This window comes from Phascolarctos cinereus, unplaced genomic scaffold (assembly GCF_003287225.1).
Source record: "Phascolarctos cinereus isolate Bilbo 61053 unplaced genomic scaffold, phaCin_HiC Scaffold_1;HRSCAF=81, whole genome shotgun sequence".
In the NCBI taxonomy this organism is placed as follows: domain Eukaryota; kingdom Metazoa; phylum Chordata; class Mammalia; order Diprotodontia; family Phascolarctidae; genus Phascolarctos; species Phascolarctos cinereus.
In genome coordinates, this window is record NW_027555514.1 from 45193887 (window position 1) to 45210623 (window position 16737).

General features: G+C 41.4%; 1 protein-coding gene across 1 annotated transcript in view; it reads right to left on the reverse strand.

The window, feature by feature from the left end:
• Positions 1 to 775: 775 nt before the first annotated feature.
• The window catches only part of MYRIP (myosin VIIA and Rab interacting protein), a 431689-nt gene continuing 415727 nt past the window's right edge, over positions 776 to 16737 (reverse strand). Inside the window, 6 exon segments of the mRNA XM_078151731.1 lie at positions 776 to 3062; positions 7205 to 7323; positions 7492 to 7552; positions 7666 to 7770; positions 8990 to 9151; positions 14971 to 15165. Of these exon segments, the coding sequence (XP_078007857.1) occupies positions 3030 to 3062; positions 7205 to 7323; positions 7492 to 7552; positions 7666 to 7770; positions 8990 to 9151; positions 14971 to 15165 (675 nt within the window). The 3' untranslated portion in view covers positions 776 to 3029.

Below are 16737 nucleotides of genomic sequence, written 5' to 3' on the forward strand. Positions count from 1 at the left end.
CAGGGCTGGCATCTGGGGAAAGCCTGTCTTCCAATCAGAATCCTGTTCTCTCAGGATTCCTAAAAGGACACCAGACTAGGCAGAGATTCCATGCTTCTATTAGTATCCAGAATTCATCTCATGCTACTGGAGCATTCCAATACAAGCTGAAGGGGCATGTTGGGATAGGAAAGAGGTGAGCCTCATGGTCCACAAGAGATGGGCAGGCAATATGGTCCCTCCCTAAACTCTGGGAAGCTAGGGCAGGTATAAGGCTCCATGGAATGCTCGGTCTGTCAGTGCTGCAAAGAAAATCATCATTGCTTTCTTCCCCTTCATTCCTCATAATAGATTCAACTTCTTTCACATTCAAGATCATAGACCCCTGAAATCTATCTAAGGACAGTGAATTCCAGGTTAAGAGCCCAAGGGCCCTGGGACTTCTTCATTAACATCAGACTTGCCGCAAGCTGTCTAACCTGAGAAGTCATTCAAGGACAGGAGGGAAAGCATTCTGTGATTTAACTCAATTCAACAGGCATTGGCATTGACTGCATGATGGATGCAGAGAAAAACTTAAGGCTGTTACCCTGAGGCCAAAACAATCAGTCCATCTGGTAAGAAAAAACATCTGATTTAGGAAAAAACATCAGTCAAACCCATCATGCTAGTAGTTCCAGCTTGAGAGTACTCAGCATGCACCCCTTTAACTCTGTGTGTGTGTGTGTGTGTGTGTGTGTGTGTGTAGCTGACTTACATTCTTTTAGGAAAAAAATCAGTCACATCTGCACAGACATAATTTTTCATAAATGACTTTTACTTTGTTATCACTTCTCCCAACAGCAATTCTTGGCAAAGATGCAGATAACATGAAGGCAAGCTTAACTTGTACTCAGACTTCATTAAAGAAATCATTAAAGCATCTTAATTTTCTTAAACCATTAAAATATTTTCATTTATAAAAATTAATCTAAATATAAATATTAACACTAAAGATTGAAATCACTTGATGATAAAATAATCCTCCGTGTTGATAGAACATATGCTTTTGTGATTTTTCTGAATGGTAAAATTAAATCTTCACACAGATTTGGCACAAGGAAACCTTTGTAAAAATTCAAATGCCAGAGAGCAGGATTTTTTTTTTTTTTTTTGCAATGCTTTACACAGGACACAGTTTTGTCAAAGAAGACGGAATATTTTTTAACACTAACACAACAGTAGCTTCTTCTCATGCCTCTTTATGGAAAACATTCTATTCTGAACTCAGAGCTTTTTTGGATTGTGGGCTTCTTTCTTCTCCATTTTGTTTTAAATCACACGAGTGGAACAAAAGCCAAAGATTTACTCTATTCAAATGAGTCTTTTAGGTTAGATAACACATATACGGCATTAGTAAATATTATAATTAGACAAATACGCAAACCACCGTCAGGGTCAGCTCATGACTCATACCTTCAGCTCTCAAGATTGGGGAATGTGTGTAACAGACAAATCAACCATCTAGAGGTTAAAAATGGTGCAAAGGGAGATTTTCTTTAGTTATCCCAATTAATCCAACCCTCCTAATTAGATTCTCCCTTAATAACTTATGAATAAACATGACCCACTTTACTGAATGAAGTTTTTAGGTTTGTTTGTTTTTGTGAACAGACTTCAAGTTGACACATATTTAGTATGTGTTCCTGCTGTCCACACATGCCCAGAGTAACATAATAGTTTATTGATGCTACACTTACAATTTGGAGTTACTCTGCTTATGGTAATTTTTTTTGAAAAAATAAAAGGTACTTAGCATTTCCTTTGAAACAATTTGATACTTTGAGACCTAAAAAAAATTATTTTCCAATTGGCTTTCAGTAAGTAATTTTGCATTCAACTTATCTTTTGCATTCTATTAGAATCCTACCCAATAGACCTTTACCTAGTAGAGAGACAGTGCTGGATTTGAGAATGAGAAAACTAGGTTAGAGTCTTACTTCTGCCTTGGTGACTTTATCTGTATAATGAAGATACTAGTATCTTCACTGCTTACCTCTCACAGGGAGGGAAAGCACTTTGGAAGCTATGTAGCATAATGTGAATGTGCGGGCTAACTAAATTGCACAACCTTGACTTTGGATAATGCTCAGAAGGTGAGTTATGGGCTGTGTTTCCCATAGCACTTCTCTCCTCTGGTGTTGGGAAAGTCTAAGTCCTAAGGAGGTCCATGGGCGCCTATTCAATAAATGAATCCCCAATTGTTGCTGAAGGTGTCGAGGTACCAGTGACTTGCTCAGATCTCATGATAGTTCCTGAGATGGCGATAAAGAGCAAATGCATGTCTTTGTTCAGCTGTGCCATATTCATTTCATCAGGGACCATCCTGGTAGAACACGACATCATGGTTTGTGACGGCAAATTAATAAAAATAATTGTAAGAGCCATGAGCCAGAAGCCTGGCAGATGGAGAAGAGATAAACAGATGCCTCTGCTCATTAGTAGCTTTTTTCCTTTTGTTTTTAAGAACGAAAACTGCACCCCTACCACTCCCAATATCAGTGAAAGTAGCATTCACTACCAGGTCCGTTTTCCTTAGCATGCATAAGTCAGGGAGGTCTTTGTGAGCACTAAGGGGCCAGTAGGATGGCCATTTACTTTTTTTGCCAGATGGAATTTTGATAGACATCTGGTGGAATCAGGGCTACCAAAAAAAATAATAAAGCCACATATATTATCTTAAAAGACGACATTCTTTAGCACAATTGATTGACAGGGAAAAAAAAATGCCATTTGTAAAACAAAGAGCTTTGCTTTGGAAACTCAGTATCTTTCCTGGAGTCTCAAGGGAACATAAGGCAATGTTCCCACTAGCAGACCAGAATGCTGAAGCCTTGGACAGCTTTCTCAGTGAGGTATCCAAGACGAAAAGAAAGCCCTGCTCCCAGAGGAAGCAATGCTCCGCCAGGGCCTATTTTCTATGGGACATACTGTATACAATGGCTGTTCAAGAAAGGCACTGGTGTATACAGCTGGAGGCAGTGTGTGATTGGCAGTGGAGTTGAGTACCACTAAAACATTATGGCGGATCCTACAGTTGGTTCCTAAGAGAAAGAGAAAATGACACATTAGTAAAATATTGACTAGATGATTGGCCACTTAGCAAAAATAAAAATATCTATGAAGCTAATAACTGTCCATTTAACAACTCCAGGCTGTTTCTACATTAGAGCTTTCTTAGTGACCAAATAGATAGAAGGTCTGGGGGTTGGCATGGGGTATGAAGACTCCTTCCATTGTTATAGCATGGTATAAAAGAGAAGTCTTAGGTAGTTGCCTGAAGAATACAGAGGTTAGGAGTTGGAATAGACCTTAGGGGTCATCTAGGCCAACCCTATCATTTTACAAAGAAAGAAACAGAAGCCCCTTGAAGTTAAGTGACTTGTTCAAGGCCATACAGGTATTAGGCATGGAAGTAAGATTTAAACCATCTTTCTTTGACTCCAGAGTCATTGCTTTTTCCACAGCACCACACTGGTACTGGACACACAGGTAGTGAATGTCAGAATTTGGATTTGAACCCAGATCTTCTTGACTTCCAGTCTGGCATTCTATTCACTGTGCTATGGTGCCTTTGCTTCTTTCTTAAGTCTTTCTTATCAGAAGCAACAATTATTTGGTCCAAAGACTATGCTGGCATTTAGACAAACAATCCACTAGGTCTCATAGAAAAGTGCTGCACCTTCTCCAGAATTTTCCCAAATGATATATTGTACCTTATTCTGCCACTCTAAAATATACAGTTATTTTAGACAGAAGGGTGGTGATTAAATGTTTTAGAAGAAGAAATGGAGGAATGAATGAACATGGACTGAAAAATCAAATAAAAACCCCACAGCAGAAAGAACCACCTTAGTGAATCTCATCTCTGACCATTACTAGTGGTGTGACCTTGGGCAAGTTAATTCTTCTAGGCCTCAATTTTACCTTCCGTAAAATGAGGGGGTTAGAATAGGTCAATCTATTAATCAACACACATTCATTAGGTAGCAGCTATATGCCAAACACTGTGCTAGGTGCTGAGCCCCTGGTTTCAGAGAACTTCCATTCCAATAAGGGGATAACAGGTACATATATAGGTGAATTCAAGCTACACAGTGGCCTCTGCGATCCCAGATCTAGTTCTCTGATCCTATCTTTTAGTAACTATAAAACCTATGAAGATTATGTAAGGGGCTTAATAGAGCAGTGGAAAGCCTTGGGTTGGAATTTTCAGTCTGTTACTCACTCAGCAACCCTGGGCACATCTCAGCCTCTCTCTAGACCTACTTGGTAAAAGGATGCTGGACTAGCTTGACTTCTCTATGGTGTCCACCAGCTCTAAATTTTTATGCTCCTGCTCTGGCCTCTTCCTGGGCAGACTACACACAACTGGAACTCAAAAGAATTTAGGGGAAGTTATAAATTCATACATCTGCTTAGGGGGTGATGATGACTTAGAAGAGATAAGCCAGTCTATTTGAGTTTTGGACCTCTTGTTTTATTCTTGGGCTTTATTATTACTACTTTTTGGCAATTGGGGTTAAGTGACTTGCCCAGGGTTACACAGCTAGTAAGTGTCAAGTGTTTGGTCTGAGGCCGAATTTGAACTCAGGTCCTCCTGGCTTCAGGGCTGGTGCTCTATCCACTGTGCCACCTAGCTGCCGCATATTCTTGGACTTTAGAAGAAGCTTTCACAGACAAGTGCCCTGAATAGCTGTTTTGCAAGGGTCTGCGAGACAGAATGGTGGCTTTTAAATTGTTTGCAGAGGATTTAAGCAGGGTATGGCGCATAAATTGAAAAGTCTGAGGGCCACAGATGTAAGAGCTATTCTGAGAAAGGGTTTTGGAAGTCCCACAAACATATGCTGTCTCTCTTTCTTTGTGGGTTGGGCAAGGGCATGCCTCCAGTGTCTTGCACACAGTGGATGCTTAATGCTTGTTCATTTGAATTTAATATCCCTGGCAAAAAGCTCCAGAGATTGTGGGAAACCACATTCAACATGAACTTTGCTTTTAGAAGCATTATATAGTCTGTGTCCATGGTCATGACAAACCTGTGCATTGGTACCCCCCATCCCTGGATTGTGCTTCCTCCTCACCTCTAACTCCTAGCATCCCTGGCTTCCTTCAAGACTTAGCTCAAATCTCACCTTCCGCAAAAAGCCTTTCCCAATCCCCCTCTGCCATTAATCCCACCTCGATGAGATTCCATTGACTATATCTATATCTATATCTATATCTATCTATAGTGAATATAGATATAATCTATCTATATAGTGTCTATGTATATGGTATATACAGAGACATATAGATATTTGGTAAATATATATAGTATGTTTAGATCTAAATATATAATAAATACATGCAGTATATAAAATATAATATAGATAAATATAGGATATATTATAAAGGAAATCTCATCAAAGAGGCATTAGCAGCAGGAGGAAATTGGGAAAGACCTCTTGCAGAAGGTGAGATTTGAACGAAGTCTTGAAGAAAGCCAGGGATGCCAGGAGTCAGAGGTGTGGAGGAAACAAACTATCTATTATTTATATCTATATACTCAAATAACTATATGTATCTGTATATATTACATATGTCTATATATAGTAAATATATATATACATGTATACAAACACACACACACATATGCATGTATCTTGTATATACCTAGTGTTTGGTGTGTTGTAGCTCCAATTAGAATGTGAGTCCCTTTAGAGCAGAGACATTATTTTTGCTTTTCCTAGGATCTCTAGCACTTAGCATAGTGCCTGGCACATAGTAAGCCATGGGAAATAAATTAAGCTCAAGCTATTCATTTTAGTCAAGGGTTGGCAGATAAAAAAAAAAAACCAGTAACACACTAGTACACAGATTGTTGTCAGTTCCTCGGAGATGCTATTCTCTCCATCAATGGCTTGCTTTTTTTAAGTAAGAAAATACAAATTACCTTGTTATGTAGGAGGTAGGCACTGAAAAACTTCTAAGTATTTTACACCTGAACAGGGAGATTTGGATGGGAAAATATTCCTGATTATAAAGCTCAACCACTCTATCAGGGATGGCTTAAAGGATCAGGTAGCCCTTGTATTTCGCTCCTGCTTTTGCAATTTTCTGTAATGTTCATAAAGCCTCTCCCCTGTTTCAATCTTAGCCATCCCTAGAGGCCTAGAGCAAATACTTCCCTTTCATTTTCCCCGACCAGCCAGCTTAAGTGAGATCTCTTTTCTCCAGTTTCCCATAGTACTTGTTTGGAATTTAGTATATACTGCCCAATGTTAATTATTTTTTTTTCATGCAGGTAAGCCTTATCTCTCCAATTAGACTGTAGGTTGTTGGGAGGCAGGTGCTTTGGATTGTATTTCCTTATTTAAGACATGGCCTTCAAGCAGAGAAGTGTTGAAGATGCATCAACACCTGCTATCAAAGAGTTTATGGTCTTTTTGGCAACTAAGGCACATACTTTAGAATACATGGCATTAGAATGTAAGCTCCCTGAAGAATGGGCTTGCTTTTTTTTTTTTTTTGCATCTCCAGTCCTTAACACAATGATTGGCACACAGTAAGCACATTTTTGGCAGTCAACAAGAATTTATTAAGTGCTTACTATGTACCAGATACTATGCTAAAGTGCTAGAGATGTTAAGAAAGGCAAATCTAGGGTTCCTGCCCTGAAGGGACTTATATTTTAATTGGGGCTAAAACATACAAAAAACTAGGTATGTACAAGATACATACACCTGCACCTCCCGAAGAAGTGGGATGTGAGGTGAGTCTTGAAGGAAGCCAGGGAGGCTAAGAGTCAGAGAGGTGAGGAGGAAGCACATTCCAGGAATGGAGGAGAGCCAGTTGAAAGGTTTGGATATGGGAGGTGGAGTGTCATGTGGGAGGAAAACCAAGTGGACCAGGGGAGCTGAGTTGTAGCATGTATAGAGGGGTATAAAGTGCAAGAAGTTTATTTACGATTTCCAGTGTAAGAAAAGGACTAGGTTGTGAAGGACTTTGAATGCCAAACAGAGAATGCTTGCTAACTGAAGAAAGAAAGATAACCAACAATACAGGACAGTCTCTTTGTCATCCTGTGAATTAGACTCTGAGGATCCACAAAAAGAGAGGCCGTGGTTCCCAGAGTTCAAGTTGAGAAGCGCTTTTGCCTGGAATTAACATCCATTGGGAAAATGAGAAGGAGAAGGGTGAAATTTACCATCAAGTCCTTGGCAGTACTTTTTCTTTCTTTAGTCCTTTGCATCATAGACCCTTGGAGTATGAAATTCCGGTTAAATGTTTTAACAGAAGTGAGTGAAGCAGCCTCCATTTTCTCATCTGAAAAGTAAGTGAGGGACAAGGTTTACTGAGAAGCCTTGGCTGAAAGGTTCTCCAAGGGCTATGTAGAAGAACAGAGCATTTGATTTATCACATTTCTAATCTCCCCTTTCTGTTTGAATCATGCAATTTAGATAGCTAATTTTCAATGATGTTTTTAAAACATACTTTTCACTGGTGGGGCTGGAAGTTTTCTCCTCTGCTGTCTCGATGTGTCAATGGTCTGTACCTATGAACAGAACACAGGAATCACCATATCTACTTTTTACAAAGCCAAAGACTCCCCCCTCCCCGTTGGAATTCCCCAGGTGCTGAATGTGTTGATAAAGAAAGTGAAAGGACCTGGTTCATTTGCTTTTGATCCCGTTTTCTCATCAGACGGACGCACGGAGCAACGTTCAACCCTGCCAATGTCAGGGCTGCAATTCTGCTCTCAATATCTGAAATCTTAAAGCACAGAAAAATGGAGGCAGGCAGGCAGAAGAGAATAAGACTGTTAAAAGTCTTCCAAATACATAAAACCATGACTAGTCAAACATATTATATTCAATAAGTCTATATTCCCACGGAGTAAAGATCAACATACTCAGTCTTCAACTAAAGGAACATTAGAAGTGACCATAAGAAAACATTTCGAATAGATTATTTTATTCTTCCAGCAGTGTCATGTGTTCAACATGACCATTACACCAAAAGGTATAATCCCCCCACTTTTAAAGACCAACACACTATTGGTAATTCCATTTGATGGCATATCATGGAATACCCTAATTTCCAAATAACCAAAATTACTGGTACATAAAGCACAGTGATCAGACATATAGTGGACCTAAGTAATCAATAAGATATCGCCAATCATGACTTCGTTGTGAGAAGTAAAACACACACACACACACACACACACACACACACACACACGCCCCTTAGGAAACATGATTAGAAATGGAGGCGGTAAGGAGGAGGTCACTCCAGCAAGAGATAACATATAGATAGGCAGGACACTAGAAAGAATATTAAATTACTTTCAGAGGCCCTCTAGCATGCTGGTAGAACCTCTAAGAAGGCAACTCAGACAATTTTTATACCCCCAAATTGCCACATAGCATAAGTATTTTCAATATGCGCATACTTTTATCCTCTACTAAAGCCTTATCCTGACACCTCATTGCAGTACAAAGGTGACTATGGGTCTTCCATGGCTATGCTATTGGAGCACAGGTTGCTATTATGCATTTTTATCTGAATTTAAATGAATTCATTGAACTCTTCTGAGAGTGAGTTTTGAAACAGAAAGAAAAACATAATTTGAGGGTGCTATTTGCCAGGGAACGGGGCTATGTTAGGGGAGCAAGACAAACAAGCAGTTTTGCGGAGAGCCTGGAGTACAGAAAAGGGATACTTATTATTGAGGTTATCATAGAAAGGGTGGTAGAACCAGGGAGGGAAGAAGCACATGGCATAGTACAGACCTAGCTCTGTCACTTACCACTCCTGTGGCCTTGGGCAAGTCAATCTCTCTCTCCCTGTGCCTCAGTTTCCACATCTGTAAAGTGGGTGGAGTGGTTTAGACTAGATAACTTCTAAGATCCCTTGTAGCTCTGACACCTCGTGATTTCATGACTCAGTACTATTACCATCTGGGGATGAGGAGAAGAGACATTCTCACCTGCAGCTCTGCATGGTGCACCTGGGCTGCTGCTGTGGCTACTTGGTCTTCTAGCTCGGCAAGCTCCGACTCCCCCGTGGTGCTGCTGATTCTTCGGGCAGCATCCTCCAGTTCATTCAGCTGACCCTCTAACCCATAGACGGTGCCTGCGGTCAGGTACACCTACAAATAAGAGAGACAAATGACAGCCAGGGGAACTCTGAGTTAGAATGCAAGCTGTCTGAGGGCAGGGACCTTTTCATTCTAGTCTTTGTATCCCCAGCCCCTAGTACATAGTAGGCATTAATAAATGTTTGTAATTGATTGATCGGTGTGGATTTTGGCACTAGTTGGGGAACGTTTTATTGGAAAAACTGCTTTGGCCGCTGAGTGGAGAGACAGTTAGGAGAGGGAAACCAGTGAGAAGGACGCTAGTCCAGGTGTGCAGTGATGAAGGTCTGCAGCAGGATGGCAGCAGTGTGAGTGGAGAGAAGGGGGAAAAAGCGAGATGTAGTTAAGGTAGAAAGAGTACTCAGCAATGGATTGAATATGTGGGTGGAGATCAAGTGGGGAATTCAGCTGGAAGCTGAAGTTCTGAGCCTGAGAGCTGGGAGGATAGGGGTGCCCTCAGTAGTAAGAAAGTTTTGAGTAAAGGAGAGCCGGTTGTTAGGTAAGGATATTGAGGCCTGGGGGAATTCAGTAACTTAAGATTACACACAGACAGGACCAAATCCCTTCTGACACTAGAAGCTAGCTCTTTCCACATGCGAATGATACCAAACGTCAGCTCCAAAAAATGACATTATTAGCATAGTAATTTCTCAATAATAATACATATTACACATTCACTGCTGATGCACAGATTGTAAAACAGAACCTTTGAGGTTTCTTTTAACTTTGAGATTCTGCGCTCTCATGTGACTCCTTACATGAGATGAGATGTTGTTTTTTGTTGTTGTTCAGTCCTGTCCAACTCTTCGTGACCCCATTGAGGGTTTTCTTAGCAAAGGTACTGGATTGGTTTGCCATCTTCTTCTCCGGCTTATTTTACAGATGAGGAAACTGAGGCAGAGAGGTTAAGTGACTTGTCCAGGGTCACACAGCTAGTGGGTGTCTGAGGCTGGATTTGAGCTCAGGTCTTCCCGACTCCAGGCCTGTGCTCTGTACATTATGGTGTCACCTCACTGTCTTTATTCCCATTTTACATATATGAGGAAACTGAGGAGGGGAAGCTAAGTGACTTGCCCAACACCACATGACTGGTAGATAGGTGGAGTGAAACTCAGCTCTCTCAACTTGCGCATGGTTGAAAGAGGCTGAATTTGGAGATCTGGAGTTGAGGGACCTGACTGGAATCCTGATTTTGCTTCCTTATAACCTGCATGTCTTTTGGGTATGAACTCTCTGAGACTTAGTTTCCCTTTTCTGTAAGAAGAGAGGGCTGGACTGGGTTCTTCGGAGGGCCCTTCTAGGCCTAGATCTATGATTCTGTAATAGCAATCTCAGGAGGGTTCCTCCCACTGTCCTCACGCACTCTTGACTTTTCTTCAGCAGCACTGAATATGGGCACCCAATGACTGGTTTGAAAGACTTTTACTTGCATTCCTCTTGTGAGTTTCTGATCCTATCTGAATGTCTCATCATTGTCAGTCCGCTTTTGGGTATGCACAGAGAAGACAGAGTAGTATATTCTCATGCCTTTACCTCTTGTGAGTATTCCAAAGGCAACGTTCTTTTCTATTCTACCACATTGCCCTGATAACAGACACTGTGCCCATCACCAGGCCTAGACTAGAAGCTTTCCAATCTGGAAGGACCCAACTGAGATCACATTCTAGTGACTGATCATTTTTGAGGGCCCATGGTCCCTTCCCTTTTACATCACAATTAAGCATCATTGGTGGAGGGCATCTGGAAAATGAGCTGGAGAAGGAAATGGCAAACGCCTCTTGCCAAGAAAACCCCAAATGGGGTCATGAAGAATCAGACACAACTGAAATGACTCCACAACAAATTTATATAGTATATAAAGTATTTATAAAGTATTCATCTCCCACCACTGGCTATTTTTACTGGCTAACTCTCATGCCTAGAAAGCTCCCCCTCCTCATCTCCATTACTGGCTTCCCTCAAGTCTCAGCTAAAGTCACACCTTCCATAGGAAGCTTTTTCCACTTTCTGTTAATTCTAGTCCCTTCCCTCAGAGTTTATCATGTATGTAGCTTATTTGTACCCAGCTGTTTGCATACTGTCTCCCTCATTAGATTGCGAGTTCCTTAAGAGCAGTCTTTTACTTCTCCTTGTATCCCCAATGCTTAGCACTGACTGGCACATAGTAAAAGTTCTTAATAAATACTTGTTGCCTTGACTTTGCAGAATGAGATAAAAGAGTTAAATGAAAGGCCTTTAAGAAGAAAAGCAAAACAGAAACAAAGACTTAATCAAATCACCTGCCTCAGTCTCTCAAGTGAGAGTCTAGAAATTTTTTTTTCTTTTAACTAAGGCCAGTCTTGTTTCTTTGATTCATTTCTGGATTCCCTCCTAGACAAGACAAAAAGATGCATTGGCTTGACAAATTCAACAGATTTTTCACAAGGGGTAGGGGATGTTTCACCACTACTCCTAATTCTTCCTGACTCATAAAACAACCTAGAATAGGCTCACAGGAATGTGGAGGGATTAATTTTAAAAGTGAAATGAGGAAAGGAAGGGCTGGGGGCCAATATTTTCATATAGAAGAAAGTGCCTGAGAGACGTCTGAAAACTCCTTGACAAGAAAACCTGTGTTTTCAAAAGCCTCCGCCTTATAGCATCTTCTCCCCAAGAATACAAAATCATTGCTTTTATCTCCTCAGAGCAGATGAGATTACTGGTGTCACTTACATTCTGAGTGAGTGGCAGACATCTTCAGAACAGGAAGGCTTAATGAACATGAGAATGGAAACAGGGCCGAGTGTGATGTGTAGTGAAAGCATCTGAAATATAACAGCCTATCTGACAGGGAAATAGTCCTGTTAAATGCCTTGCATTGCCGCTCAAAGCAAGAGTCAGGAGAAATGTCTATTGTAAGTTAAACCTAACGATTTCGGGTAACAGGTTGTAGTAATGAGATTATATTTGTAAAGTGCTTTGCAAACCTTACAGCGTTAGCTGAATGTTTGTTATTATTGTTATTATTATTGCCTAAGTAGATAATAAGTATAACATTTTAATATTAATAATATTGATAATGGATATTATTCAAGATTCAAGCCTAAGTGTATATAAATATAATACTTCAGGACTTCAAGGATATGAGATTTTGTGGGTAGGAGCCCTGCATCCCAAGTCACAGATTACAGAACCTCTAAGGAAAGAGTTGTTAGCATTTTTTTATGTCGACTTCTCCTCTACCCCCCAATCTGGTGAAGAATATATTCCCCTTCACTGAAAGTGTTTTTAAAGGCATGCAATAAAATACAAAAGATTCCAAAGGAAACCAGTTATAGTGAAATATAGTCATCAAAATATCAAAGGAAAAAATAATGACAGACCCCAGATTAAGAGACCTTGCTAGGGTTTAGTGGGTGGTCTTTGAGAAGCACTCTGACGGAGAAATTTATCAGCCTGCAGTCAGTCCAGTGATGAGCCTCTCAGCACGTAGACTGGAGCTTTGTTTCACAGATTTGAGTGGGGAACGATTAGTCCAAACCTCTCGCTTTACAGATAAGTAACTGAGGGTCAGAGGATGTGAGTGAGTGGGTCAAGATTACACATGCGGTAAGAAGCAGAGCTAGGATTTGAACCCCGTGTGCTCTGGCCCCCAAAGAGGCATTCTTCTACTCTACTACAGTCTATGGATAACAGAAGGCAGCTTATCACCAGCTTTTCCACTCTGGACAGCTTATGCTCTGCAGCACAGATTCTGAGAATCAGAGATCCCCTCCCCCACAAAATGAGGAACCACACAGAGGCAATGGTGGAAGCTATTCGATAGCTCCTGTATAGACTACAGACCTTTCCTAACCTGCTTCATCTCAAACCTGTTTGATTCATTTGGATTTTAATTCCAATAGAACATAAATTCCTGGAGGGTAGGAAATGGCTCATTTGTATCTTTCTATCTGTAGTACGCAGGGCCTGGCACAAAGTAGGTGCTTAACTGCTAGTTGATTGATTGACTATAAGGCACAGTCATAACAACAGTAAGAATTGTTGTTCAGTCATATCTGATTCTTTGTGTGACTCCATTTGGAGTTTTCTTGGCAAAGATATTGGTTTTCCTTTTCCTTCTGCAGCTCATTTAACATTTGAGGAAATGGAGACAAACGGTAAAGTGACTTGCCCAGGGTCACACGGCTAGGAAGGTCTGAGGCCAGATTTGAACTCAGGTCTTCCTGACTCCAAGTCTGATGCTCTATTCATTGCACCACCTAGCTGCCCACCTATAAGAGTAATTTACATTCCTACCATGCTTTACAACCTATTTATGAGTATTTTCTCATTCAAACCTCACAAAAATTCTGTAAGTTAAATGGGACAGGTATTAGGACCCCCAGGGTCACATAGCTAGTAGGTATCTGAGGCCAGATTTCAATTCAGGTCAAGTTGTTGTTACTGCTGTTTTTGATATATTCAACAACCTCTCTGGGCTCTCCATCTCTGATTATTCTGTTGCTTTGTAATTTAAGGACCCCCCCAAAAACACAGAGTTGCTTAAATCAAACACATGCCTCCCTCCCCTACTCCCCTCTCCCCACACACCCAGTCCAAAATGCATGGCCCTGGTGGGTGCAGAAGCCCACACTGGTAGAGTCAGGAAGGGTGATGTAAACAATGATATGTCCTCAGGGTAGTGCTTTCTCCTTCTCCCTTCTGCTTCTTTCTGATGCCTGGGATGTGAACGTCACCTTGACTTCTTGAGAAGAAAGAGCCCCAGACCAGATGTCAAGAAGAGCTGGGTAGTGGTCCTGGCTCTTTCACTTCCTAGCAGTGTGACCCTGGCTGAGTCACCCTTCCCATCCCCTCACTAAATTATTGTGAGGAGTAAGTGAGGTGCTGTCCAGCACTATAGAAATCACAGGCCTGTAGGATTTAGGACTAGGAAGGATTTCCCAGGTCATCTCACCCACCCCCCTCGTTGTCCTCATGAGGAGCCTCAAGCTCGGGCAAGTTGCTAAGGATTGCACAGTGCTTTCTCTGCACTAGTTTACTTGAGCCTCAGAACCACCCTGTAAGTGAAGTGCTACACTTATTTTTATTATCCCCATTTTAGAGAGCAGAAAACTGAGGCCTAGGAAGGATATGTGACTTGGCCAAGGTCTCACAGCTAGTGTGAGATGGAGTCTAAACCCAGGTCACTCTAGTTCAAGCCCAATGCACTATCCACTGCCTCCACTTGGGAAGGACATGCAGGTTTGATTGCAGTCTCCGGATGCAAGCGCAGTGCTTCCCGTACACTGTACTAACCAGGGTTCACGTGCAAGATCTCCCCCTCTGCAGCAATTGTCTCCAATATGACTCTTAGGCTTTACGACCTTGTGGGGGATTGTTGGAGAGGGCGGGATGAGAGGAGCACTAGCGGAGTCTGGAGAATTAATACGGCCCCTGGGAGCCATGTCTGTTTCATAGAATATCACCCATGCAGGGCTAGAAGGCATTGTAGAGGAAAAATAATCCAATGCCCTCATTTGACAGGTGAGGAAACTGAGGGATCTGCAGAGGGAAACTGACTCTTCTATGGTTCCACACATAGTAAGCCAGAAGGGGTGTTTAAACTAGGTCCTCTAATGCCCCCAACCTTCTTTCCATTGAACCAGACTTCATTGTTTCCTGGCTTAAGTGGACAAACCAAGTCAACAAGCATTTCTTTAATTGTCCTCTTTGAGAACGCAACAATTGTTTACTATGTGCCAGGCTCTGTGACATCAATTAGTCACAGGTTAGGTGTCCGCTCACAGGATGAATCACGTAACCATCACTGATCAAATCTTCGTGGGGCCCACCCTGCCACACACACTTACATTTTCTTCCAGTGAAGTGAGCTGCTCATCGAGTCTCACGTGGTCTGTCCCGAGAGGAAACGCCCCCTTCTCTCTCTCAGGAGGATCTGCTGGGAAATCCCAGGGACCAGTTGATTCTGCTATCAACTCTTCTGTGGCGTTGATGACTTTGAGGACTTCTGTAGAGATATTGCAGAGGGACACAGCCGAGTACTTCTATTTGGCCCACACATGGGAAGGAAGAGAAGACAGAATATCACATTAATCACAACATGAAGCTTCTGTGTTGTTTGGGATGAAACAGAAATATAACCATATTATTTTAAAAGACAGATTCTGTGTCAAACATGTAAGCAAGCAGTGAATTAAAAATACCAGAATATTTTTAAAAAGAAATGAAAAGCAAGATTTAAAAATCACTATTTCAAAACATGGTTAACACAAAGGGACTTGAGTGAGGTCCGGTGTGAATTAGACTGTATTCTTTGTCCTGCAAAACAATAATTTCATTTGGTCAAAACAATCACTCAATGAACCAAAATCATTTATTTAATTACTGACCACATAACAGCAGTATGTTATGTGCTAGGGACACAAATCAATCAGTCAAAAGCAATTATCAAGTACCAGGCACTGGCGATACCACATAAAAATGGGCTATTCCTTGACCTCAAGGAGCTTACACTCTATATTTTATATTGTCTAATATTTCACTGGACACTTTCTGTGAGGGGAGGGAGGTTGAGAAGCTCAAATTGATTTCACAAATACTTATCGAGTGTATGTGATCTGTAGCTTTGCACAGAACTTCAAGAAAGATTTTTGGTAGCTAGCTTTCATCTTATGATCAGAGAAGTCAAAAGTACAGAAGGGATCAAGTAATTTGAAATGGTTATGTTGACTTCCATACTTCACTGCAGTTTGCTAAACAACCGTTCACAGTAACATATATAGCTACCCTTGGGACTCTCCCCTTCTGGCTCTAGAAAATGTGGTAAAAACACTGTCTCAGATCCACAGAGGGGAGAAGAGTCTTCCTGCTGTTTCTTCCTGTATGTCTAGTGTAGTGGGGCTTTGCATCTGGCTAACCCAGGAGAATTATTCAGCTGCCATGGCAGCTGTGTGTTATTGGCTGTAGACAGACTTTTCCATCTGCTAGAAACTACTGTCTAGAAAAGTAGACGCCAAGCACCTTAGGGGAGATGGGAGTGCTATGGCCTATTGCTGTCATGGTACATGCTTCCTTTGACTTGGCTCTACCCTTGCCCTTCTTCCCCATTCTCATGTCTGGCTGCTCATTCAGGAAAATACATATTGATCATGAGTAGGACTAATATGTAATAATTCTCCACTCCTGGGGAAACCAGAAAAAGTTGCCACTCTTGAGATCTCTATAAATTTACAACTTTTTATTTGCAGATAAGGAAATTGAGACCCTCCAAATCAAAGCTTCAGTGACTTGCTCAGGGTCACCCAATTAGCAAACATTTGAGGCAAGAACTGAATGTAGGTCTTCTTGACTCCAAGGCTGGCACTCTATTCACTGTACCACATTGACTGCAAACTTTTCTAAGTGCCAGTTTTGTTGTTGTTATCATTGTTGTGGTTGTTGACTCATTGTGGTGGTGTCCGACTTCACGACCCCATTGGGAGTTTTCTTGGCAAAGAAACTGGAGTGGCTTGCCATTGCCTTCTCCAGATCATTTTACAGATGAGGAAACTGAGGCAAACAGGATCAAGTCACTTGCCCAGGGTCATATAGCTAGTGAGTATCTGCAGTCAAATTTG